The sequence below is a fragment of the Panthera leo genome, chromosome D4 (genome assembly GCF_018350215.1).
Source record: "Panthera leo isolate Ple1 chromosome D4, P.leo_Ple1_pat1.1, whole genome shotgun sequence".
NCBI lineage: Eukaryota > Metazoa > Chordata > Mammalia > Carnivora > Felidae > Panthera > Panthera leo.
The window spans coordinates 8578684-8600250 of record NC_056691.1 but is presented as its reverse complement, the minus strand read 5'-3'; the positions used below and the strand labels follow the sequence as shown (position 1 = coordinate 8600250).

At 44.3% G+C, this 21567-nt stretch overlaps 1 protein-coding gene across 1 annotated transcript in view; it reads right to left on the bottom strand.

The window, feature by feature from the left end:
* The window catches only part of LOC122205518 (histone-arginine methyltransferase CARM1-like), a 284500-nt gene continuing 262933 nt past the window's right edge, over window positions 1-21567 (bottom strand). The window contains exons 13-15 of the mRNA XM_042913931.1: window positions 964-1113; window positions 465-577; window positions 1-101 (exon numbers count right to left, since the gene is read on the bottom strand). Of these exons, the coding sequence (XP_042769865.1) occupies window positions 1-101; window positions 465-577; window positions 964-1113 (364 nt within the window). The remainder of the gene's footprint in view (window positions 102-464; window positions 578-963; window positions 1114-21567) is intronic.

The window sequence follows — 21567 nt, the reverse complement described above, 5'->3', positions numbered from 1 at the left end:
TTACCAAGGTCTCCAGCCCACTAGCCGTGTCTTCATCTTATCGATGTGACGGATCAATGTGAAGTTCTTCAGGTTGTCCAGATGGTCCAGATCTCTCCGGACTATATTAAGACAGGAGGTGGGCGAGCTAACATGGCCCCGGTACAGAACTGTAAATGAATATTGTTGTTCATTCCAACGAATGCGAACTGCTTCTGATCCTATTTTCCATCTATTTTTTTCCATCCTATTTTGCCATCTGCCACGGCAACTCAGGCGTCTCACCTTTGCTCTCCAGGCTTTAGAAAGCCACATGGCAGTGTGTTCGCCCCCTTCCCCGGGGTCCTCGCCGGGGTGTTAAATCCCATGTCCCAAGAAAGTGACTCCAAGTCAACGTTTCCCTGCCTGTTCACTTTCACCTTCTAACCCCTTGGTCAAACACCCTCACAATCCCCCCCACCCCCGGCTCCTCCTTTGTCCCTGACGGTATATGCTGGCCAATCCTCGCAGGTCTTCGGGGGCATACTCTCCTTTCTCTGTAATCAGGCCCAGCCTGTCCCCGGCTCGGTTACGCTGGGAGGTAACTGCAGTTATTGGCCTGCCAGCCAGGAGGGGCAGCTGAGGGGAGAGCGGGTGTTGCCTTGCAGGGAGAGGCATCTGCAGTATCTTCCCGCACAAGGGAAGTCTAGCTCTTAATTAGAAAGGCGTGGGTCACCTCTGCAAGCTCTGCGTGGTACCACCTTTGTAAGTTACCATGGAGGCCTCTGGCTCTCCCGGTGGTCCTTATTCACCTGCTTCCAGTTTCTCATTATCACTCGGCAGGGAACCCTCCAACTTCACTCTCCTTAAATACACCGGACCCCCTTTAACTTTCAAAATGCCTGGGCCACTGTGCTGGCAATTCCCCTCCGCCAGATGTCCCCCGGTCACCCACGGTGATTTTTTTTATTTTTATTTTTATTTTTTTGTAACCGAGCAACCAACCGTCTGATGCCAAGGACTAGCCGTGCCTCACATACCACTTGGATTGTGATCCTCCTCGCCAGCCATGGTGAATAAGCCAGTCTCAAAACCCCATCTGATTGCCAGCTTTCTGGAATCACTGCTGGTACCTTTTGTGTTATTTCAAGCTTTCTGGGAAGTGCAAAGCAAAGACAGAGTTAGAAATGTAAGAGATGTACGCAGGGAATGTAAAGGAAAGTGGAAACACGGTTAAGTGGGAGCGCCTCCAACTGCAACGCAGGAAGGCAGGATTGATGGGAAGAGACCCATTGAAAGGTCCAGAAGGTTTTCGGCCAGGCTGGAGTGTCTCCTCGGAAGAGACCCAGTTGGGACAGGAATGTGGATGGTGCGCCTTGGCCATTGCTCTGTGCCTGGCTTGCAGCCACCCTGGGAGACTGTGGCCTTGGCTTGAATACCGTGGTGGACCCAGAAGGGGTGAGGGCTGGAGGCTCTCAGCCCACCATACCTCTCACCTCTTGCAGCAGGTTCTGACTCGTGGGGGGATGGGAGCGTGTGGGATGGGGGACTTCTCGGCCTGCCGAAGTCACATGACTAGTTCCGTGGCAAGACCAGGATGAAAACCGGAATGATCACTAGGGTTTTAGAAGACTTGGGGTGCCTGGGTGGCTCAGTCAGTTGAGCGTCCGACTTCAGCTCAGGTCACGATCTCGCGGTCCGTGAGTTCGAGCCCCGCGTCGGGCTCTGGGCTGATGGCTCAGAGCCTGGAGCCTGCTTCCGATTCTGTGGCTCCCTCTCTCTCTGCCCCTCCCCCGTTCATGCTCTGTCTCTCTCTGTCTCAAAAATAAATAAATGTTAAAAAAAAATTAAAAAAAAAAAGACTAATCCTCTGCCCTTCTTATATTTGGGGGGGGCAAGATTTAATTTCTGTTATATATTCTTCAACATATGATCTAGTATTGAACAACTCAAAGCAATAGGCCCTCAAAAAAGCCACCATCGACAATAAATTATACAAACTATTGAATCAAAATACATCCTAGTATTGAAAGTAGAAGTTCAGTCTTGGGGAGCTACACAATTTGGTGTTTGTTTTGATACATCTTTGTTAAGATTTGGTATATGTAAGGCGGGGTGCCCGTGGTGCCTGTCTGTAAGACAGGGACACTAAAATAACAATCTAGAATTTTAAATTTGGTGGCCAAGAACTTTACATATTTTAATATGTTTTTTTTTAACTTTTTTATTTTTATTTTTTAATGTTTTTATTTATTTTTGAGACAGAGAGACAGAGCATGAGCAGGGGAGGGGCAGACAGAGAGGGAGACACAGAATCCAAAGCAGGCTCCAGGCTCCAAGCTGTCAGCACAGACCCTGAGGCAGGGCTCGAACTCATGGACTGTGAGATCATGACCTGAGCTGAAGTCAGACACTTAACCGACTGAGCCACCCAGGCACCCCTTGATATGTTTTTTTTTTTTTTAATTTTTAAAGTTTATTTATTTATTTTGAGAGAGAGAGAGAGTGAGCATGGAAAGGGCAAAGAGAAAGGAAGAGAGAGAGAATCCCAAGCAGGCTCCACGCTATTAGAGTGGAGCCCAATGCGGGGCTCAAACTCATGAACCAAGAGATCATGACCTGAGTGGAAACCAAAAGCTGGACGCTTAACCAACTGAGCTACCCAGGCGCTCCAATATCTGTTTTTTTTAAACATCATTGTACCATTTCTTTAAAAAAAGTTTTTTATCGTTTATATTTGAAAGAGAGAGAAAGTGAGAGAGAGAGAGACAGCGAGCCTGAGCAGGGAAAGGGCAGAGAGAGAGGGAGACACAGAATCTGAAGCAGGCTCCAGGCTCTGAGCTGTCAGCACAGAGCCCAACATGGGGCTCGAAGTCACGAACCCACAAGATCATGACCTGAGCCAAAGTCAGACGCTTAACCCCATCATTGTACCATTTCAGATAAATTTGCCATACGAGAGCTGGGAAATTGTCTTGTTTGCTGTCATATTTCCAGGACTTGCTTCCAAGATTGCTTGGCATGTATTTGGTTGTCAATAGCATCTGTTAAATAAGTGCCACTGCTGAACTAGAAACCCCTAAGAGTAGGGATCATGGTCATTTTCTTCACTGGCACACAGTAAGAACTTACGTCAACAAATCCAGCAACCATCTTTATTCAGTGGCTGCTATGTCCTGGGCACTGTGTTAGGTGCTAGGGACATATTAACCAACAAAAGTAAGACTCCCTGCCAATAAACATCCAACAGTAACAAATGAGAGCTAAGTGCACTGGAGGAGATGTTACGGGTACCACAGTGAAAAGAATAAAGCCGGGTAATGGGAGAGCCAGGTTGGGCGGACAGATTACAATCGTAAATGGGGTGGTCAGAGTGACGTCATTGAGAAGGAGAGATTTCAGAGAAGACTTGGGAGTTGGCCCAACATCTCTGGGGGAGGAGCCTTCCAGGCAGAGGAAAGAGCTAGAACAGGGGATACAAGGCGGGAGTCATCCATCATCACACATGACTGGTGTCCTTGAGGAAGAGGGAGGAGGCCTGTGTCCCTGGTGTCGGCTAAGGGAAGAAACTAGCAGGACACAAGGTGCGTAGGAGTGCTTGGCAAAGCATAAATGGATTTTTAGGCCAGATTGAAGACTTCGGGTTTTACTTGGAGCGAAAAGAGGAACCATCTTAGTGTTCTGAGCAGTGGAGAAAAGGATCTGACCTCAAACAATAAACTTTGTTGGGGCGCCTGGGTGGCTCCATTCATTGAGTGTCTGACTTCGGCTCAGGTCATGACCTCATGGTTCATGAGTTTGAGCCTCGCGTCAGGCTCTGTGCTGACAGCTCGGAGCCCGGAGCCTGCTTCGGAGTCTGGGTCTCCCTCTCTCTCTGCCCCTCCCCAACTTGTGCTCTGTCTCTGTCTGTCTCTCTCAAAAAGAAATAAGCATTAAAAAGAAACAGTAAACTTTGTAGAATTAATGCATATTGTGAAGTAGCTATGATCATCTGATTCTGTGGCCCAAGAACGGGTTCTGGCAAACTCCATGTAAGGATGTGTATTTTCCTGATTTTTCCTGAGCGTCACATTCTTGCTCTCCAGGGAGCCCCTGGTCTTATGCCACCGTATCATTCCCACTTTACAGCCGTAGGGGGAGTTTTCTACCAGTCGTGTCGTCACGACTAACTTCTGGATACCACTTGTTAGTTTCTAGAGCATTTCTATGATTTATTATGCCACTCAAATTATCACGACAACCACATGTGGTGGGGATTAGATCACACCTATGTCACAAATAGAAACACAGGAGTTGAGAGGTGGTATCTATGTTGACCACAGTCACTCTGTTAATAAATGGTAGAGTCTGGATTTTGCCTCCTTGTCTAGTGTTTATGGGGCTGCACTGTAGGTCTGAAAGAGGTGAAGTTCATCTTCCCCAGGCAGGGTTCACCGTCCAGGTGGGAGGCCAGGATAGGAGTCAACAAAGTGCCAAAGTCGTGGTGGGTTTAGCAGAAAAAAGGTCCACAAAGAGGATGTGGGTTGTAATGGTTGGTACCCTTAGATATACCGAAATGGGTGGGGGGAGCGTTGAGGTGGTGGGAATTGTGCCCCCAGCAAATTCTCGGGGTCAAGACAAACACTGTGTCCCCTAGGAAAGGGTGAGTAGATACAAACGGTTGCAATCTCCATGTGGAGTGGGGGTTCCAGGAAATAAAATTACCGTAGGTAGAAAAAGGCTGTGTTATACAGAGTCCCAGGTCATAGACTAAGAACCATTTGTTCCATTCACTGGAGGTTGACCATAATTTCTGAGCGGAGATAGTGATGTTTGCAAAGTTGGTTTGTTTTTGCTACTCTCTTCGAACTTTATTTTTTTAAGTTTATTTATTTAGTTTGAGACAGACAGAGACAGCACAATGGGGAAGGGGCAGAGAGACAGGGAAAGAGAGAATCCCAAGCAGGTTCCGAGCTGTCAGCACAGAGCCTGATGCAGGGCTTAAGCTCCCAAAACTGTGAGATCACGATGAGAGCTGAAACCAAGAGTGAAATGCTCCACTGACTGAGCCACCCAGATGCCCCAAATCTCTTTGACCTTTTTAAGAACGCTTAATGTAACAAGACTGTGCCAAAACGCTTTAGTGGCATGGCAAGCAGTGTCTTGGAACTGAATTCCTCCAGAAGTCAACCCTAAAACAAAAATCCAAGGGAAAAGGACTGATTTTGGAGGCAGTGCCAGGAAATACCAGTATGGAACTGGGGGAGAGAAGGAAAAGAAGGCTGCCGACAAAGTGTTCACTCTGAAGCTATCTACCATTGCGGGTAACTGGAGATTAACCTTGTTGGGGAACTCTGGGAGCCAGTGTAGAACACACACCCAAGGGGTGCAGGAGCTGGGGTGTTGACACACGTAAGCTCCCACCAGTTACGGGTTGAGGGTTGCTTCTGGAGATGGCGGCTGTAGCGAGGTAGCATCGGCAGAAACCCTCAAAGATGCATCTGCTGGCGGGGGAGGGGGGTGGACGGTGCTCAGCGAAGAAGTGACGGTGGCAGATATGGACAGGCCACCGGCAGGAATAACTGAGGATCATTTCAGTTCCCTGAGCACAGAGTGACACGGGTCCAGACCGATGTGCCGAGGGCAGGGGGTGAAAAGAAGGAACAGATTTTAAGAGCTCTTATAAAGAAAGAGTTGCAAGCTTGGTCTTCCAGACTCTTGCCTTACAAGGGACAAGTGACTCTAGCCCTTTAATGACACTGCGGTTAAACTCTGAGAAATGTTGGCCTGGCCCCACATGGCATCTTTTGAATACATCTGAGAACATGAGTATTCGTAAGACTAATTTTAAAATACCTATAAATTACACATATTAGGCAAGGACCGGGGAAAAAGGGTGATAATACTTCTGAACACGCTCAAGGGAGAGTACTGGAACACACGACCCAATTCCAGACTCGCTCATTTAGTTACCCTGCCTTTTTCATGGGAACGAAAGAAAAAATAATGAAGAAATAATGCGAATCAGGAACATTACCTAAGAATAACTGACACCAACAAAACAAATAAATAAGGTTAGTACAACCTCACCGTTGGCTCAAATATTTCAAGCAGGAGCTTTTGAGAAAACTCAGCAAAGTCTGAAAATCAGAGAATAGAAGCATTGGAGAATAAGTTACTAGGGCATGAATGTGGCCTCATTCTCATAGCTAGGACTGAAAGATCGAGAGGCGTTTGTCCTGTCCTCACCCCATGTTCCTCGGCAGGACAGACAAAGGAAGGAAGGAAGGAAGGAAGGAAGGAAGGAAGGAAGGGAGGGAGGAAGGAAGGGAGGGAGGAAGGAAGGAAAGAAGAAGGAAAGAAGGAAGGAAAGAAGGAAAGAGAAAGAGAAAGAAAGGAAAGAAAAGGGAAGGGAAAGGAGAAAAGGAGAAGAGGAGAGGAGGGAAGGGGAGGGGAGGGTAAGGAAGAGAAGAAAAATAAAAAAATAAAAAAGAGGAGATCCTGGAAGAATGGAGCCTAAGTGGAGGGGAACTGCTGCAGGGGTTGGGAGGGCTGGGATCGGAAGGGGGTGGAGGTGGAGTCAGGGAAGGTGGGACCCTCGGAAAGTGGGGGGAGGGGGAGCCAAAGGGCTTGCCCTTCAAGGTCATGGGGCTTGGCGAATGGGCGTTTCCTTGGCAGCCATGATGAACTAAAACATTACAGGACCCCTTCCTCAATTTTACAGGCAGCTAAGAGCCTTGGAGGACTCCCTGATCCATGAACAAGGGAGGACTTTCTAAACCAGCTGAAAACATTCACTCCCTCTGGTGAATGGGAGTGTAGGAAAATCAATCTGATTTAAAAAGAAAAAATGCTGATTCTTGCAGCAAATTCGCACCTGCAGTGGAAGGAATAACTAAGACATAACCTTTACTTTTCGTTTTTTCTCCTGTTTGCTCTGTTGAAATTAGGCAGTGGGAGTCCCGTTTTGAGGTTCACATGGGTGGGGGGCCGTGGGTGATATTCTGCCGAATTTGTGGTTGGAACCGCACGACTTTTTGCAGACCCTGTGCGTCGGGAGAGGCTCCTCCCCACTGACATTCCATGGTGACTTCTCAGAATTGGCTTTCCACCCACTTCTGGATCTTTCTCTTCCCTCCATCAGAATTTGATCTGTGAACAAAAAGGGAGGATATATGCCCAAGGGGATGGAAATCTTTGAAAGGTATATGCCTGAGAGGAATAAGGACAGAGGAAGGAGAGCAAAGCAAAGAGAATAGACGAAGCCAGAGAGTGAAGCAGAACACGAGGCTGGGAAGAAAAAGCAAAGGAGAAGAGCAGAGGGGGAGGGGGGAGAAGAAGGAGGGGGATGTTCAATCTCTGGTCCTTCTGTCTTAGCAAGTGCTACCAACGCCTGAGTATTCAGTACTCACTGCGCCTTCCTCTGTCAGTGTTAGCGCCCCCGGAAGTGCCCCCCAAGCCAGCTTGTTAGTAAACGTTTATGGACACAGGGGCACTAGCCAGATGTCTCCTGGGACTATTTCATCTATTTAGTAACATGGACATATTTAGAGCCACACTTAAAATAATAAGCAGGGGCGCCTGGCTGGCTCCATGGGTTAAGCACCTGACTTCAGCTCAGGTCATGATCTCACCATTCCCAAGTTCAAGCTCCACGTCAGGCTCTGTGCTGACAGCTCAGAGCCTGGACCCTGCTTCAGATTCTGTGTCTCCCTCTCTCTCTGTCCCTCCCCCCTTCAGATTCTGTCTCTCTCTCTCTCAAAAACAAACATTAAACATTTTTTTAAAATAACATGCAAATGTGGAATATCGTTTGCTCTTACTCTCACATTTTATCAGTAAAGTCTCCCTATTCGTTTTTGGTGGGAGTGCCCTTGTCATCAAGAGAGGCACATTTGAAGTCACTCAATACTGTATTCAGAAAGGACTTACAACATTGAAGTTTTTGCCTTTTTGTAAAACAAATTCTTTCAGGTGCCTCTATTTAGCACCCACAGTACACATTAATGGAGCTAGCAAACAGCTCACCTTCTCCAAGCAATACTGCATTTTTTTAATATAAAGTAATGGAGAGAGAGAGCCCTATAAGTGAGAACATTTGTAAGGACTGGATTCAAAGGTGATTTCCTTTTATTTTTCTTTGAAGTAAAATTCGGGCAGGTAGAATATAGTCTTTCCAGAAGAGAGAATTCAAGGACTCAAGGCGAGGACTGATTAGTTTCAACTTAGGATATTCCAGAGATTACTGAGAACTCCAACCAAATTCTACACAAAGAACACATTCTTGAAGATAGTTCAGCTTCCACTAGGTTCTAGACTATTCTATCCAGGTCAGCCTCTCCAGAAACTAAGCTGTGAGAGAATGCCAGCCTCATCTGCCCCCCCACCCCCACCCCGGGGGTCACTTGGCAATGCCTGGAGACATTTTCAGTTGTTACTACTGGGGCTGTATTAGAGTTGTCCAGAGAAACAGAATCAGTAAGAGCTGTGTATGCATATGCAGAGAGACTGATTTTATTTTTATTTATTTTTTAGTTTTTGCTAAATCATATGGTAAGTTAAAAAAATTTTTGGCGCATGGACTTCAAGCTGTATTACAAAGCTGTAATCATCAAGACAGTATGGTACTGGCACAAGAACAGACACTCAGATCAATGGAACAGAATAGAGAACCCAGAAATGGACCCACAAACATATGGCCAACTAATTTTTGACAAAGCAGGAAAGAATATCCAATGGAATAAAGACAGACTCTTCAGCAAGTGGTGCTGGGAAAACTGGACAGCGACATGCAGAAAAATGAACCTGGACCACTTTCTTACACCATACACAAAATTAAACTCAAAATGGATGAAAGACCTCAATGTAAGACAGGAAGCCATCAAAATCTTTGAGGAGAAAGCAGGCAGAAACCTCTTTGACCTTGGCCACAGAAACTTCTTACTCAACATGTCTCTGGAGGCAAGGGAAACAAAAGCAAAGATGAACAACTGGGACCTCACCAAAATAAAAAGCTTCTGCACAGCGAAGGAAACAATCAGCAAAACTAAAAGGCAACTGACAGAATGGGAGAAGATATTTGCAAATGACATGTCAGATAAAGGGTTAGTATCCAAAGTCTATAAAGAACTTCTCAAACTCAACACCCAAAAAACAAAAAATCCAGTGAAGAAATGGGCAAAAGACGTGAATAGACACTTCTTCAAAGAAGACATCCAGATGGCCAACCGACACGTGAAAAAATGCTCAGCATCACTCAGCATCAGGGAAATACAAATCAAAACCACAATGAGATACCACCTCACCCCTGTCAGAATGGCAAACATTAACAACTCAGGCAACAACAGATGTTGGCGAGGATGCAGAGAAAGAGGATCTCTTTTGCATTGTTGGTGGGAATGCAAACTGGTGCAGCCGCTCTGGAAAACATTATGGAGGTTCCTCAAAAAATTAAAAATACAACTACCCTACAACCCAGCGATTGCACTAGTAGGTATTTATCCAAGGGATACAGATGTGCTGTTTTGAAGGGACACATGTGCCCCCATGTTTATAGCAGCACTATCAATAATAGCCAAAGTAGGGAAAGAACCCAAATGTCCATCGATGGATGAATGGATAAAGAAGATGTGGTATACATATACACAATGGAGTATTACTCGGCAATCAAAAAGAATGAAATCTTGCCATTTGGAACTAGAGGGTATTATGTTAAGCAAAATCAGTCAGTCAGAGAAAGACAAATATCATAAGACTTCACTCATATGAGGACTTTAAGATACAAAACAGATGAACATAAGGGAAGGGAAGCAAAAATAATATAAAAACAGGGAGGGGGACAAAACATTAGAGACTCTTAAATATGGAGAACAGAGGGTTACTGAAGGGGGTTGTGGGAGAGGGGATGGGCTAAATGGGTAAGGGGCACTAAGGAATCTACTCCTGGAATCATTGTTGCACTGTATGATAACTAACTTGAATGTAAATTAAAAAATAATAATAAATTAAAAAAAAAAAGAAAAAATTTTTTGGCGCACCTGGGTGGCTCAGTCGGTTAAGCGTCCGACTTCGGCTCAGGTCATGATCTCAAGGTTTATGGGTTCGAGCCCCGAGTCGGGCTCTGTGCTGGCATCTCGGAGCCTGGAGCCTGCTTTGGATTCTGTGTCTCTCTCTCTCTGTCCCTCCCCTGCTCACGCTCTGTCTCTCAAAAACAAATAAAAATGTTAAAAAATTTTCTGAATATAATTTATTGTCAAGTTGGCTAACATGCAGCATATACAGTGTGCTCTTGGTTTTGGGGGTAGATTCCCATGATTCATCGCTTACATACAACACCCAGTGCTCATCCCAGCAAGTGTCCTCCTCAATGCCCATCACATATTTCTCCCCTTCCCCGCCCTGCCCCCATCCACCCTCAGTTTGTTCTCTGTATTTAAGAGTCCAGAGAGACTGATTTTAAAGAATTGGCTCACACAATTTCGGGAGCTGGTAAGTTCAAAATTGTTAGTTCAAGTCAAAGGGCCATCAGGCTGCTGACCTGGGGCGGGGTGGGGGTGGGGGGTGGGGGGGGGTGGATACTGCAGTTCAAGGGCAAAGGCTGTTTCCTGGCAGAAATCGTTCTTGCCTCGGGGGATGTCAGTCTTTCATTCTACTCAGGTTTTCGAGCTATCAGCACAGAGCCTGATGCATTAACCAATGATTGGATTGATTAACCAATTGATTGGATGAGGCCCGTCCACATTGTAGAGGGCAATCTGCTTTCCTCAAAATCTACTGATTTAAATGGCAATCTCACCTCCAACCACGCTCACAAAAACACCCAGAATAATGTTTGACAAGAGAGCTGGGCACCGTGCCCCAGCCAAGTTGACACAAAATTAGCCTCATGGGGAGAGTGTGTTCCTGGCATCTGGCAGCCAGGGATGCCTACCACAATCCTACAGTGCACAGGACAGCCCCCACAACAAAGAATTAATTATCCAGCCCCAAACGTCAATAGTGCTGAAGCCGGGAAACCCTGGGACCACAGGCTCCGGTCACGCGCTTGGTCACATGACTATAACATCATTGACTGGAGGTGATGGGTGTTTTTCAGTGTGTGGGGCACCATTAGGTTCATCTGGAAAGAAATTGGCGACAACATCTTAAGTGACAACATCTTAATGAGGATCCTTCTTCCCACTTTGACTTGCTGGGAAAGAGAATTATTCCACTGAGACCCACTTATGACAAGCCTGCTGGTTTGGGATTTCTGAGCAGACACAAATTCAATTCCTTCATGTCAGCTGCAGAAATGTTCTGGAGAAAAGGAAAGGAAAGAGAGGTCCCCTGACCAGGGTAGGATGTGAGCTCCGATGTTACTGGAGTAAAAGCAGCCTGGGTCTAACTTTACCCAGAAGCGTACCCACCAAAGCAGGACAGGCACACTCAAACTGACGATGAATTTGCTGAGAACAATACAGCAAATGGGTCAAGGACACAATGGCTCCCTTCATTCATTCATTTACTCATTCATTCATTTCTCCATTGATTCATTCATTCATGCATTAATTCATTCATCCATTTACTCATTCATTCATTTTCCCATTCATTTATTCGCTCACTCATCTTGTGGAGGGCCTAGAATGTGCTGGGTGCTGGGCACAAAAGGAGAAGACAAGGAAATGTAATTGGAAGTAGCCTACCGAGGAGAAGTAGAGGTCGTTATGTGTGGCTATTCAGTCTCCCGTAGAGGTGACTTCTGCTCTCCTCTCGTGGGAAAGAGTCCTGGACTCGGGGCCAGAACTGGATTCAGATCCTAGCTCTTACACTTCCTGGCCAGCCCTGCCCAGTCATTCTCTTGGATCTCCTGTAACATGGCAACCAAAACACCTGCGCGCCCCCCCTCCCCCACCGACATGGACTCGTGAGAAACAAGAACAGTAATGCATGGCTGTGCTTGGTCAGAAAGGACTGAACCAGTGTTTCTCAGCCCTGGCTGTACATTAGAGTCCCCTGGTAGCTTTTTAAAACTACCAAAGCCTGGCCATCCCCCCCTCCCACCCCCCAGCTCAGACTAATGGGATCAGAACCCCTTAGCGGAGGCGTCTAACCATTGGCATTTTTTAAAAAAATGTTTATTTTGGTGAGGGGAGCAGAGAGAGAGGGGGAGACACAGAATCCAAAGCAGGCTCCAGGCTCTGAGCTGTCAGCACAGAGCCTGATGCATTAACCAAAGTCGGAGGCTTAACCAACTACGCCACGCAGGTGCCCCTGGCATTGGCATTTTCAAAAAGCTCCCGAGGAGGAACTAAAACGCAACCTTCCTATATAAGCATCGTCAATTTGCATTCTCTTACTGTTCCCGGGTATTCACAGTCAAAACTTGTAATTGGGTGATCCTTGTATCCCAAGATTGGTTTTCGTGATTGACATGAGAGGTAGATTTGGGCCGCTCTGCTTTTCGGAGTTTTGCTTTGGGTGAGTCTGGGGCTGGCGGCGGGGGACAGATCTCGTGGCCGGCAGTGAAACAAGGTCCATCCACAATGGAGAGTGTGATTTCCTGCTGGCAGGAAATAGGAGCCTTTAATCCAATAGACGTCGGATTCTCTGCTCTGTGGCTGGCACTTGGTAGACAGAGGGGATGCTACAATCAACTGAAGAGATAATAGTCACTGCTCTCATGGAAATCATGTTCTAGCAGGAGGAGGAAGACAATAAAAGTGAGAAATACTATGCAGGAACATTAAATAAAAAAAGCGTATGGGTCTCTGATCCTGTGAGAGAAGTGAGAGAAGGAGCCTTGTTGGTACCTGGAGGTACCCAGTTTTAGGCAGCGGGAACAGCAGGTGCAAATGTCCTGAGGCAGAAGCATCATGCATTTGTTTGGGGAACTACCAGGAGGCCAGCGTTGTTGATGACAGTGAGTGTAATAGGAGATGAGATCAGAGAGTTGTCTGTCCGCCTGGTCATTTCCAAAGAGGAGACATAAAAATGTGATTCTGCCGAACCTTGCTCGAGGATTCTCATGCACTGCGTCTGTTAGGCCGGGAACTGGCAAGACTGGACAGATGCAAGGCAAACAGGGTAGAGCTAAGCCCTGACGGTTGGAAATGCCCCTGCGGTTTGCGGGAACGTTCCTAACCTCAAGACGAACACACGTGCGTGGCCCAGGAAGGGCATTTGCCACCAGATGGCGCTCTTCCCCCTGAACCGCCCGCCAGAACCCAGACCCGCAGGACGACTTCCTCCCCAGCACTCTCAGCAAGCTAGACAGAAGAGTGGTGATCATTATTACTCTCTCCTAAAGTCGACGGCCTGGCGCCCCAGAGCGAAGGGGTGAATGTAGTCCTGTGTGTTCTCAAGCAATTCTGCGGGCCCCTCTGGCGTGGACCGCCCTGAAGACTGGGATCTTCCCCATCGAGCTCTCAACAGAGTTGAATACAGGGGTTATTACCCCCTTTGGCAGGGCGCTGAGGCTTCTGAACTCCTTCTCAGCATCCTGCTTTTAAATGCATAAAACAGAAGGCAGAGGATTATGAAGGAAACCAATTATATTGAAATGCAGCTATCAGAATATTTGAGAAAATGTGCTTCTTGATGCACTGAAGAATAAGATCCCAGGGCAGGCGTCCTATTCAGTGTACTTCCGAAATTGTAATGAGCCAAAATGATACCTCAAGATATCCGCCACACCTGTAATGTGATGTTTGTAGCCTGCCATCGTGTCTGATGAAACTGCCTAATTTTAGTCAGAATTTAGTGAAAATAAAGATGGATTTTCTTTTTTCTTTTTTTCCTTCCTTTCCTTTCCTTTTTTTTTTTTTTTTTTTTTTTTTTTTTTTTTTTTTTTTTTTTTTTTTTTAAGCCAGTCCATGAACCTCTTCAATTCCATCCAGGGACCTCTTGGAGATTCCATGACCCTACATGAATAATCCTTGGTTCAACGTCCCTTTAATGGGTCTATCGCACTTTTGACAACTGAAGGGAGCAAAAGGTCACTCAAGCCAGCCAGCCTCAAGTTCAAGAAGGAATGGTTCAGTACAAGATCCCACACTCCTTTTGCCTCCTCACCCTCCCTGCTCTCACCCTGCCCTACGGTTCTTCCTCTCCTCATCCCTTCTTGTCACACTTCGGAAGCTCTAAGATTTCTTTACCATCTTCTCTCCCTGGGGTTTATTCTCTCCTTTAGCAGTTCCAGCCAGAGTCACTTCTGGGGACCTCCTTGCTAACCGCCCCCCCCCCCTTATTTCTTTAGCCAGAGAAAAGATCAGTTGCCCTCTGTCCCAGAAATGACACTCAGTCCTCTGCTTTTCCCTGCCTTTCTTCTCCCTCTCGAGGTGGAGGAGGAAGAGGGAGGACGTAGTAATTGATGAAAGCCAGCAAATCCCAATCATCAGAATAACAGAACATCTGGCAGCTGTACAATCTCTATAGCATTCTACCTCAAGTACCCCTCATTAGTCTCTATCCTCTACCCTGCTTTATTTTCCTCCTAGTTCTGCTCCTTCCCTGAAATTACTTCTTTTGTATTTACTCTGTCCGTTTCCCACGCTAAAATGCAAGCTACATGAGGGAAGGGATGTCTTTGTCACAAGGATCTCTCTAGAGCCTACAGTAGGGCTGGGTGCACAGCACACGCTCACTATTTGCAGATGCATGGTATTTGTTAAAGGAATGGACCAGTTTGGAATAGAAGGGGAATACAAAGAACTTTGGCATTTCCACCATTCAGTCCTTCCCCTACCATTGTGTTTTCTTGGCTCTGAAAGTCCAAAAACACCCTGAGGGGGTTCCGCAGGGTGATGTCAATGGAGTCGAGGGGTGCAGAAGGTGACTTCTTAAGAGTTAAAGGAATAAAAGAAAGGATGAGCTTTGGTAACTCTAAGTGATACAAACATAAATACCATATTCCTATTACATAAAATGAAGAGTTTATGTAATGCAAGTATATTTTTGCCTTGTTAAATAGGCTAGAAAATATTTAATGAAAGCACATGTTTTTCTCCTCTTTTTTTTGAAATATGAAGAAAGAAATCCCATATTTCATATTCTCTGTAAAAGGCTTGTGATTTTCTACTGAGTGAATTTCTTTTACATACGAAATTGAAATTGAATATACATATATATACATATATATGGAGATACACATATATTGCAAATTATTAGAGGCTGGGATAATATATATGTACACACACACACACACACACAAATGCAAGTTGTTTATTACTGATAATTTAATTGCTTTGTAAATTGTCTTACTTTCTCATCAAGCCAAGATAGATGAGGATATTTAATCATTTTACCTTTGTATGTGTGTGTGTGTGTGTTGGCCCAGGTAAATACAGGAGGAGTTTCCTGAGATATTGAACTGCTCCTGGTGGTACTTTTGTAGCCTAATGGGGTAACATGAGTAACAGGAGACTCTGCGTGAAAAATCCACAGCGTTTTAATTTTCTAAGAAGAGAAAAAGTAAGTTCTGCAAATCCCAGACTGGGAAGCTGAGTCTCAGTGACAGAGGAGAGCCGGCCGCCTGGACAAGCTGTAAGAGCCCCTGGGGCCAGTAGGTGGAGCCAGTGCGCAGTCCCCAAGCACAAATGGCCGCTGGGTAACTTCACTCTCTTTTTCCTGAGCACTACCCTGGACTTCCATACTAAGACCAAATGTGAGTCCCCTGAAAGACGTTGGAAGACCACACTAATGGTGGTATATTTTCTGACAAGTGAAGAGATGTAGGCTAAGCACAAATTAGGTGAGTTCAAAGCATTTAAAAATAAATAACTGGCCATTCTCAAATCTTCCAAATTTTAAGATAGGTTACCCTAGGCTTCTTTTTATGATCAGCCAGTTTTTAGACCCACACTGGCATATCAACTCGTTTTCAACAAATGGGTTAACAAGAAACAGAAGGTCAATTGGGGCGATTTTAGGCTGCATTGAATAAGGCCTAACATCTAGAATAAGATGTGTTTACTCTGCTCTGGGTGAGGCAGACTCCTGGGAAACTTGCAATTGGTTTGGAACACCATGTTTTTAAAAATACAGACAGATTTGAAACACTATAAGCAGAATGACAAGTATACTGACGACTTGGGATATGCATAGGAACTATGTACAAAAGACCTGGGGATGTCTAAGGGTAAGGGGGAGCAGGAGTCATAGGGGATAAAGTATGCTACTCAAATCTTGAGGCTGACAATAAGAGACTGTGCAGTCTGGTCGTATGTGCAGTTGCTGGTCTAGGATCAATAAAGGAAAGAGAAAGAGCTGGAATTCGGTTCAACAAACAGAAGAATATTCAAATAGTCACAGATGTTCAGAGATGAAGACATGTTATTAGGAAGGAGTGAGTTCTCATTCACCAAAGTCTTCAATCATGGATAGGCTGTAGCTACGCTTTCCAGGGATTGGGGGAAGAAGGTTTGAGTATTAGATGAGTGGTAGAGGAGGTCAAGGTTCACCATATGCTAATCTAGGTATGGGTGGCAATCCAGTATAAAATTTTTACCAAGTCCCTAGAAAGATATGGGCAACACGCATCATTAATCTTATTAACTTATTCCATTTAAAGGACTATTATTTATTCTTATACTCTTTGCTTCTTGCTTTGCTTGACTTTGTAAGGATACAATGCCACCTCTTATGAACTAATGTAATGATAAACAGCAGTAGGTTTTAAAATATTCTCTACCTGGTACAATAAAACATTTGGCAACCCTCTATTGAAATCTCTCACCAGTCTTGAAATATAATAAAAACTGAAATAAAAAAAAATCAAAGGGCTATTTTGCTTTGTGATCTTTAAGGTTCCTTCCAACCTGGAGATGCTACCATTCTAGAAGGTAACGATGGAGCATTGTTAGGGAATGCGATTCCCTTAGATTTGATTTCTCTCCCAGGCGAGGCGAGAGCGGAGTTAGTGCACGTCAGGCCCTCCCCTCTGTGCTCATCCCTTCCTGGCTTGTCTTTACACTTTGCCCATGTAAGTGTGCACCTCTGAACACTTTTTGTGCTATTCTAAATAATGCTCCTCTAAACATTCTTAGTCATGTCTCCTCCTGCAGAGTAGAGAAGAATTGACGTAAATTGAATATTGTGTACAAAATACAAGTTATGTGCAAATCACATATCTATTCCACGCACAATGACTCGACCCAATCGTTGTTGCCCAGGAGGGATGTATGACAGACCCTGCAGTGTGGGCACCCTGACCTTGCACTGCCAGCTTCCAGACTGTGGGGAATGAATTCTTGTTGTTCATAAGCCACCCAGTCTGCGGTCTTTTGTTACAGCAGCCTGAATGGACTAAGACAACATTCATTTGGTGTCTACTTTCCTTTGCCCAACATTAAAAAAAAGGATTTATTCATACAGTTGTTTGTCACTGTGGCTTATTTTTTTTTAAGTTTTTGTTTCCCAGTCAGTTAACATACAGTTTTACATTAGTTTCAGGTGTACAATATAGGGATTCAACACTTGCACACAACACCCAGTGCTCAGCACAACAAGTGCACTGCTTAATCCCCACTGTGTATCTCATGCCCCAACACCCCCCCCCCCCCCCCCGCCACCTCACTTCTGGTAACCCATCAGTTTGTTCCATACAGTGAAGAGTCTGTTTCTTGGTTTGCCTCTCTCTTCTTCCTCTTTGACTCTTTGTTTCTTAAATTCCACATAGGAGTGAAACCATATGGTATTTCTTTTTCTCTGACTTATTTTTCTTGGCATAATACTCTCCAGCTCCATCCATGTTGTTGCAAATGGCAAGATTTCATTCTTTTTGAAGGCTGAGTAATATTCCATTGTATATGCATATATATACATATACATATCCATTCATCAGTCAAGGAACACTTGAGCTACCGCCAAAATTTGGCAATTGGAGATAATGCTGCAATAAACATTACGGTGCGTGTATCCCTTTGAGTTAGTATTTTTGTATTCTTTGGGTAAATACCTAATAGTGTGATTGCTGGATCATTGAGCAATTCTATTTTTAACCTTTTGAGGAACATCCAGACTGTTTTCCAGAGTAGCCACGCCACTTTGCATTCCTACCAGCAGTGCCAGAGGGTTCCCTTTTCACCACATCCTTGCCAACACCTGTTGTTTGATTTTTGTTGCTATATGGAAAACCACTGCATAAAAATTTCACAACTTATCAATGTTACTTTGATGGTCATTTGTTTCTAGTTTTGCCATTATGAATAATGTTGTTCTGGATAGTCTTCTACATGTCTCCCAATGTGATTATGCAGACATCTTCTAGAATTTATATCTAGAAGTGAGATTGTTGGATCAAGAGGAGGCATATTTAAAGCTTTACTGAATACTGTCAAACTATTTTCCAATGTGGAAATGCATATTTATATTCCCATCAACAAAGCATGTGAAATCTCATTCATTGCTCTGTGCTCTTGCCACATTTGACAATGTTAGACTTTTATTTTTATTTTTTTTTAAGTTTGCTTAAAAGAGAGAGGATGTATGCACATGGGGGAAAGGCAGAGAGGGGGAGAGAGAGACTCCCAAGCAGGCTCCATGGGGGCAGCACAGAGCCCAACACGGAGCTCAGTCTTACAACCAAGAGATCATTACCTGAGCTGAAATCAAGAAATCCAGGTGCCCCTAGATTTTTAAAATTTAGTCAGTCTAGAGAATGTGTAGTGACAGCTCATGGTGGCTTTGATTTATGTGGCCCCTGTATTAGAACAGGTGAGTGCATTTTTATTTGGATCCCTCACTTGTTAAGTGCTTAAGTCTTTTGCTCATGTTTTCTACAGAGTTGTTTCATTGCCTGTAGGAATTCTTCATTTACTCTGAATAATGTGTTGCACATATCTTTTCCCATTCTATGGTTTGCATTTTCAGTCTTTAACTAACTGTGAACAATCAATTGAGATAACTCACTACCTTTGGACCAGCCAACATTTTCAGGCTTTAATGGTATCTTTTGATGAACCAAAGTTTTAATTTCAATACAGTCCAATGTATTAATATATTCCCACAATAGAGCTTTCTGTGTTCTGTTTAATATTTTCATACTGTCAGATTGTGAAGATATTCCACTACATTATCTCACAAAAGATTTGTTTTGCCTTTCACATTTAGAGATTTCATCCCCTAGAGCTGGTTCTTGTGTATGGTTTGAAGTAAAAATCAAGACCTCTCCTTCTCTCCTTCCTTCCTTCTCTCCCTCCTCCTTTTCTCACTTAAGGACATTGAATTGTTACCAGCACCATTTATTTCAAAAAGACATTCTTCTTCTATGACTTTTCAGTGGCTCCTTAGTTATAAATTAAGTGTTAATTTATGTATGAATCTATGTCTGGCTTTTCTACTTTGTGCCCGTCTGCTCATCTGTCCCACACGAGCACCTCACTATCTTGTATCTACGGAACCATAATTCCTCTTGATAGATGATAGAGCGCATTCCGCCATCTTGTTCTTCTTCCTCAGGAGCGTCCGGCCTGTTCTTTGTCCTTTGCTTTTGTGCTGAATCTTCAGTAATGAAAATGTACATCTGTTTAGTTCCATTTCTTTCTTCCCTCCCTCTTCCCACTAACTGCCCCTAGGAAGTCTTTTCATCCAAGTCCATCTCACTCATCATGGCCTACTCGCTTATGCAATTCTCGTTGCCTTCTTTTAGACTCAGAAGATTGAGCTGTAGGAGAATTGCCCTCGCATACTTTTTCAGTAGAAAATAATTTTTCTACATACCCAACAGCATAGAAATGAGACCAGAGATGAACTCTTCTTAAGGCCTTAACATCTCACTTACAAATGACCTTGATGGATCATTGGGACCCATTTTATATTTCAAGTGAGTTGAGAAACAAGATGACATAAAACGGCCAAGTGCCAGAGTGCCACCATACCGTCACCCTTGTCACTCTTATGCCAGCCTCTCTGGTGGGCCCAGTCACCTCCTTCACTCCTCCCAGACTTTCCTCTCCTCCTTGGTAATTTTGGCTTCATCTTTCCAGGCACCGAGGCCACTCATGTTCTTCCAAGTTTCTATTGAGTCTGTTTCAGGAATTACACTGAGGTTTGTATCGCCAATAAAGCCCCTTTTGTCCCCAGTGATATTTATACCTAAATAATAACCAAAGACATCTAACAGAATTTCACAAGCTCTACGTGTATTTTTATGCTGCCTTCATATAAGAATATTGATAACTCAGCATTAGGAAAACTGGGGTAAAATTTGCAGAAGAGAGGGTCTGGGTCTGTGCTATATTCAGAATCAATCTGTAAGAATGCTACACTGTAATATACAACTTGACCATATGCAGGGAGATCTTGCTAGGTAAAAGGAATATGGAAAGAAAACATCTTATTTTCTCAGACAATGTCCCCAAAGACAAGAGAGGAATCTCTGAGGCCTAAGAGATCCTGCTAGGCCAAGTGGTAAGGAAGCTTTAAATACAAACTACATTAATGAACTTGATTCTGTAAACATTCCTAACAACTAAGAGGTGGGAGTGGGGAGGACCTACCAATGGAAAAGATCTGGTTAATGGTGTATTGATGATGTCAAGAGGCACACATTAGATTAGTAACCGTAAATTTCAGAGCTGCAGCTTTTTGATTAGAAGTACAGTCCTTTCCAAATTCCTCAGACCTCTGGAGTGTGTTCTAATAATGAACTTATTCCCCCTGGCTATTAGCAATTCGATCCTTTTCCTTCTAGTCTCTTCTCAACAAGGATCTAAGTAAAGTGACAAAAATCCATGGAAGGAAGTCTAGGCACCAGACTGAGATGTCTGAGAGGAAGCAAGAGTCTTCCTCGTATCACAGAAGGCACATCACACATGCCCCCCGTCCTCAGCACCACTTGCCTTACGTCTTCTGTTTAGGTAACCAACACATTTGGCCACTGGCGTTAGGCTCATCTTTTACCAGTTCCCTTCACATAAGTTTGGAGGCCACTAAGAGTCATTAGGGGGAGGTTGAGTTACACTTGGAAAACTAGAGGAAATGTATTTTACAGATGTTCTTTCCATTTTAACTGCCCACATCTGCTCACTCCTGTGTATTACTTGGATACGACCTCTCCACGCGTCATCACCCACCTGCTCCAGGGCTGCCACAGAACAACTGGATTTGAAACATTTAAACCAGAAAATAAACGACTTGATGATTAATGTAGGTTTCACAGTATTTCAGGAAATGGATGTCACCCAAATGCCTGCAACCTAACAGAAATTTATGGCACGTGTGCTAGTGAAAAGAGCTAACTAAGCTCAAAAACTTTACTAAACGTTTAATTGTATTTGACTGCTATTAATCAGAGACCTGACCTGAGTGACTTAAACTGAGGAGGGGTGTATCTTTTGATATTAAAAAAAGGTCCAGACCTGATAAATAAATTCAGTAAGGCTGTAGGATACAAAAACCAATATACAGAAATCTGTAGCATTTCTATATGCTAATAATAAAGTAGCAGAGACAGAAATTAAGAAAACAATCCCATTTACAAGTGCCCCCCAAATAATAAAACACCTAGGAATAAATTGAACCAAGAAGGTGAAAACATTGGTGAAAGAAACTGAAAAACACTGCACTGTGCTCTGAAAACATTGATGAAAGAAATGGAAGATGACACAAACAAATGAAAGACATTCCATGCTAATGGACTGGAAGAAAAAA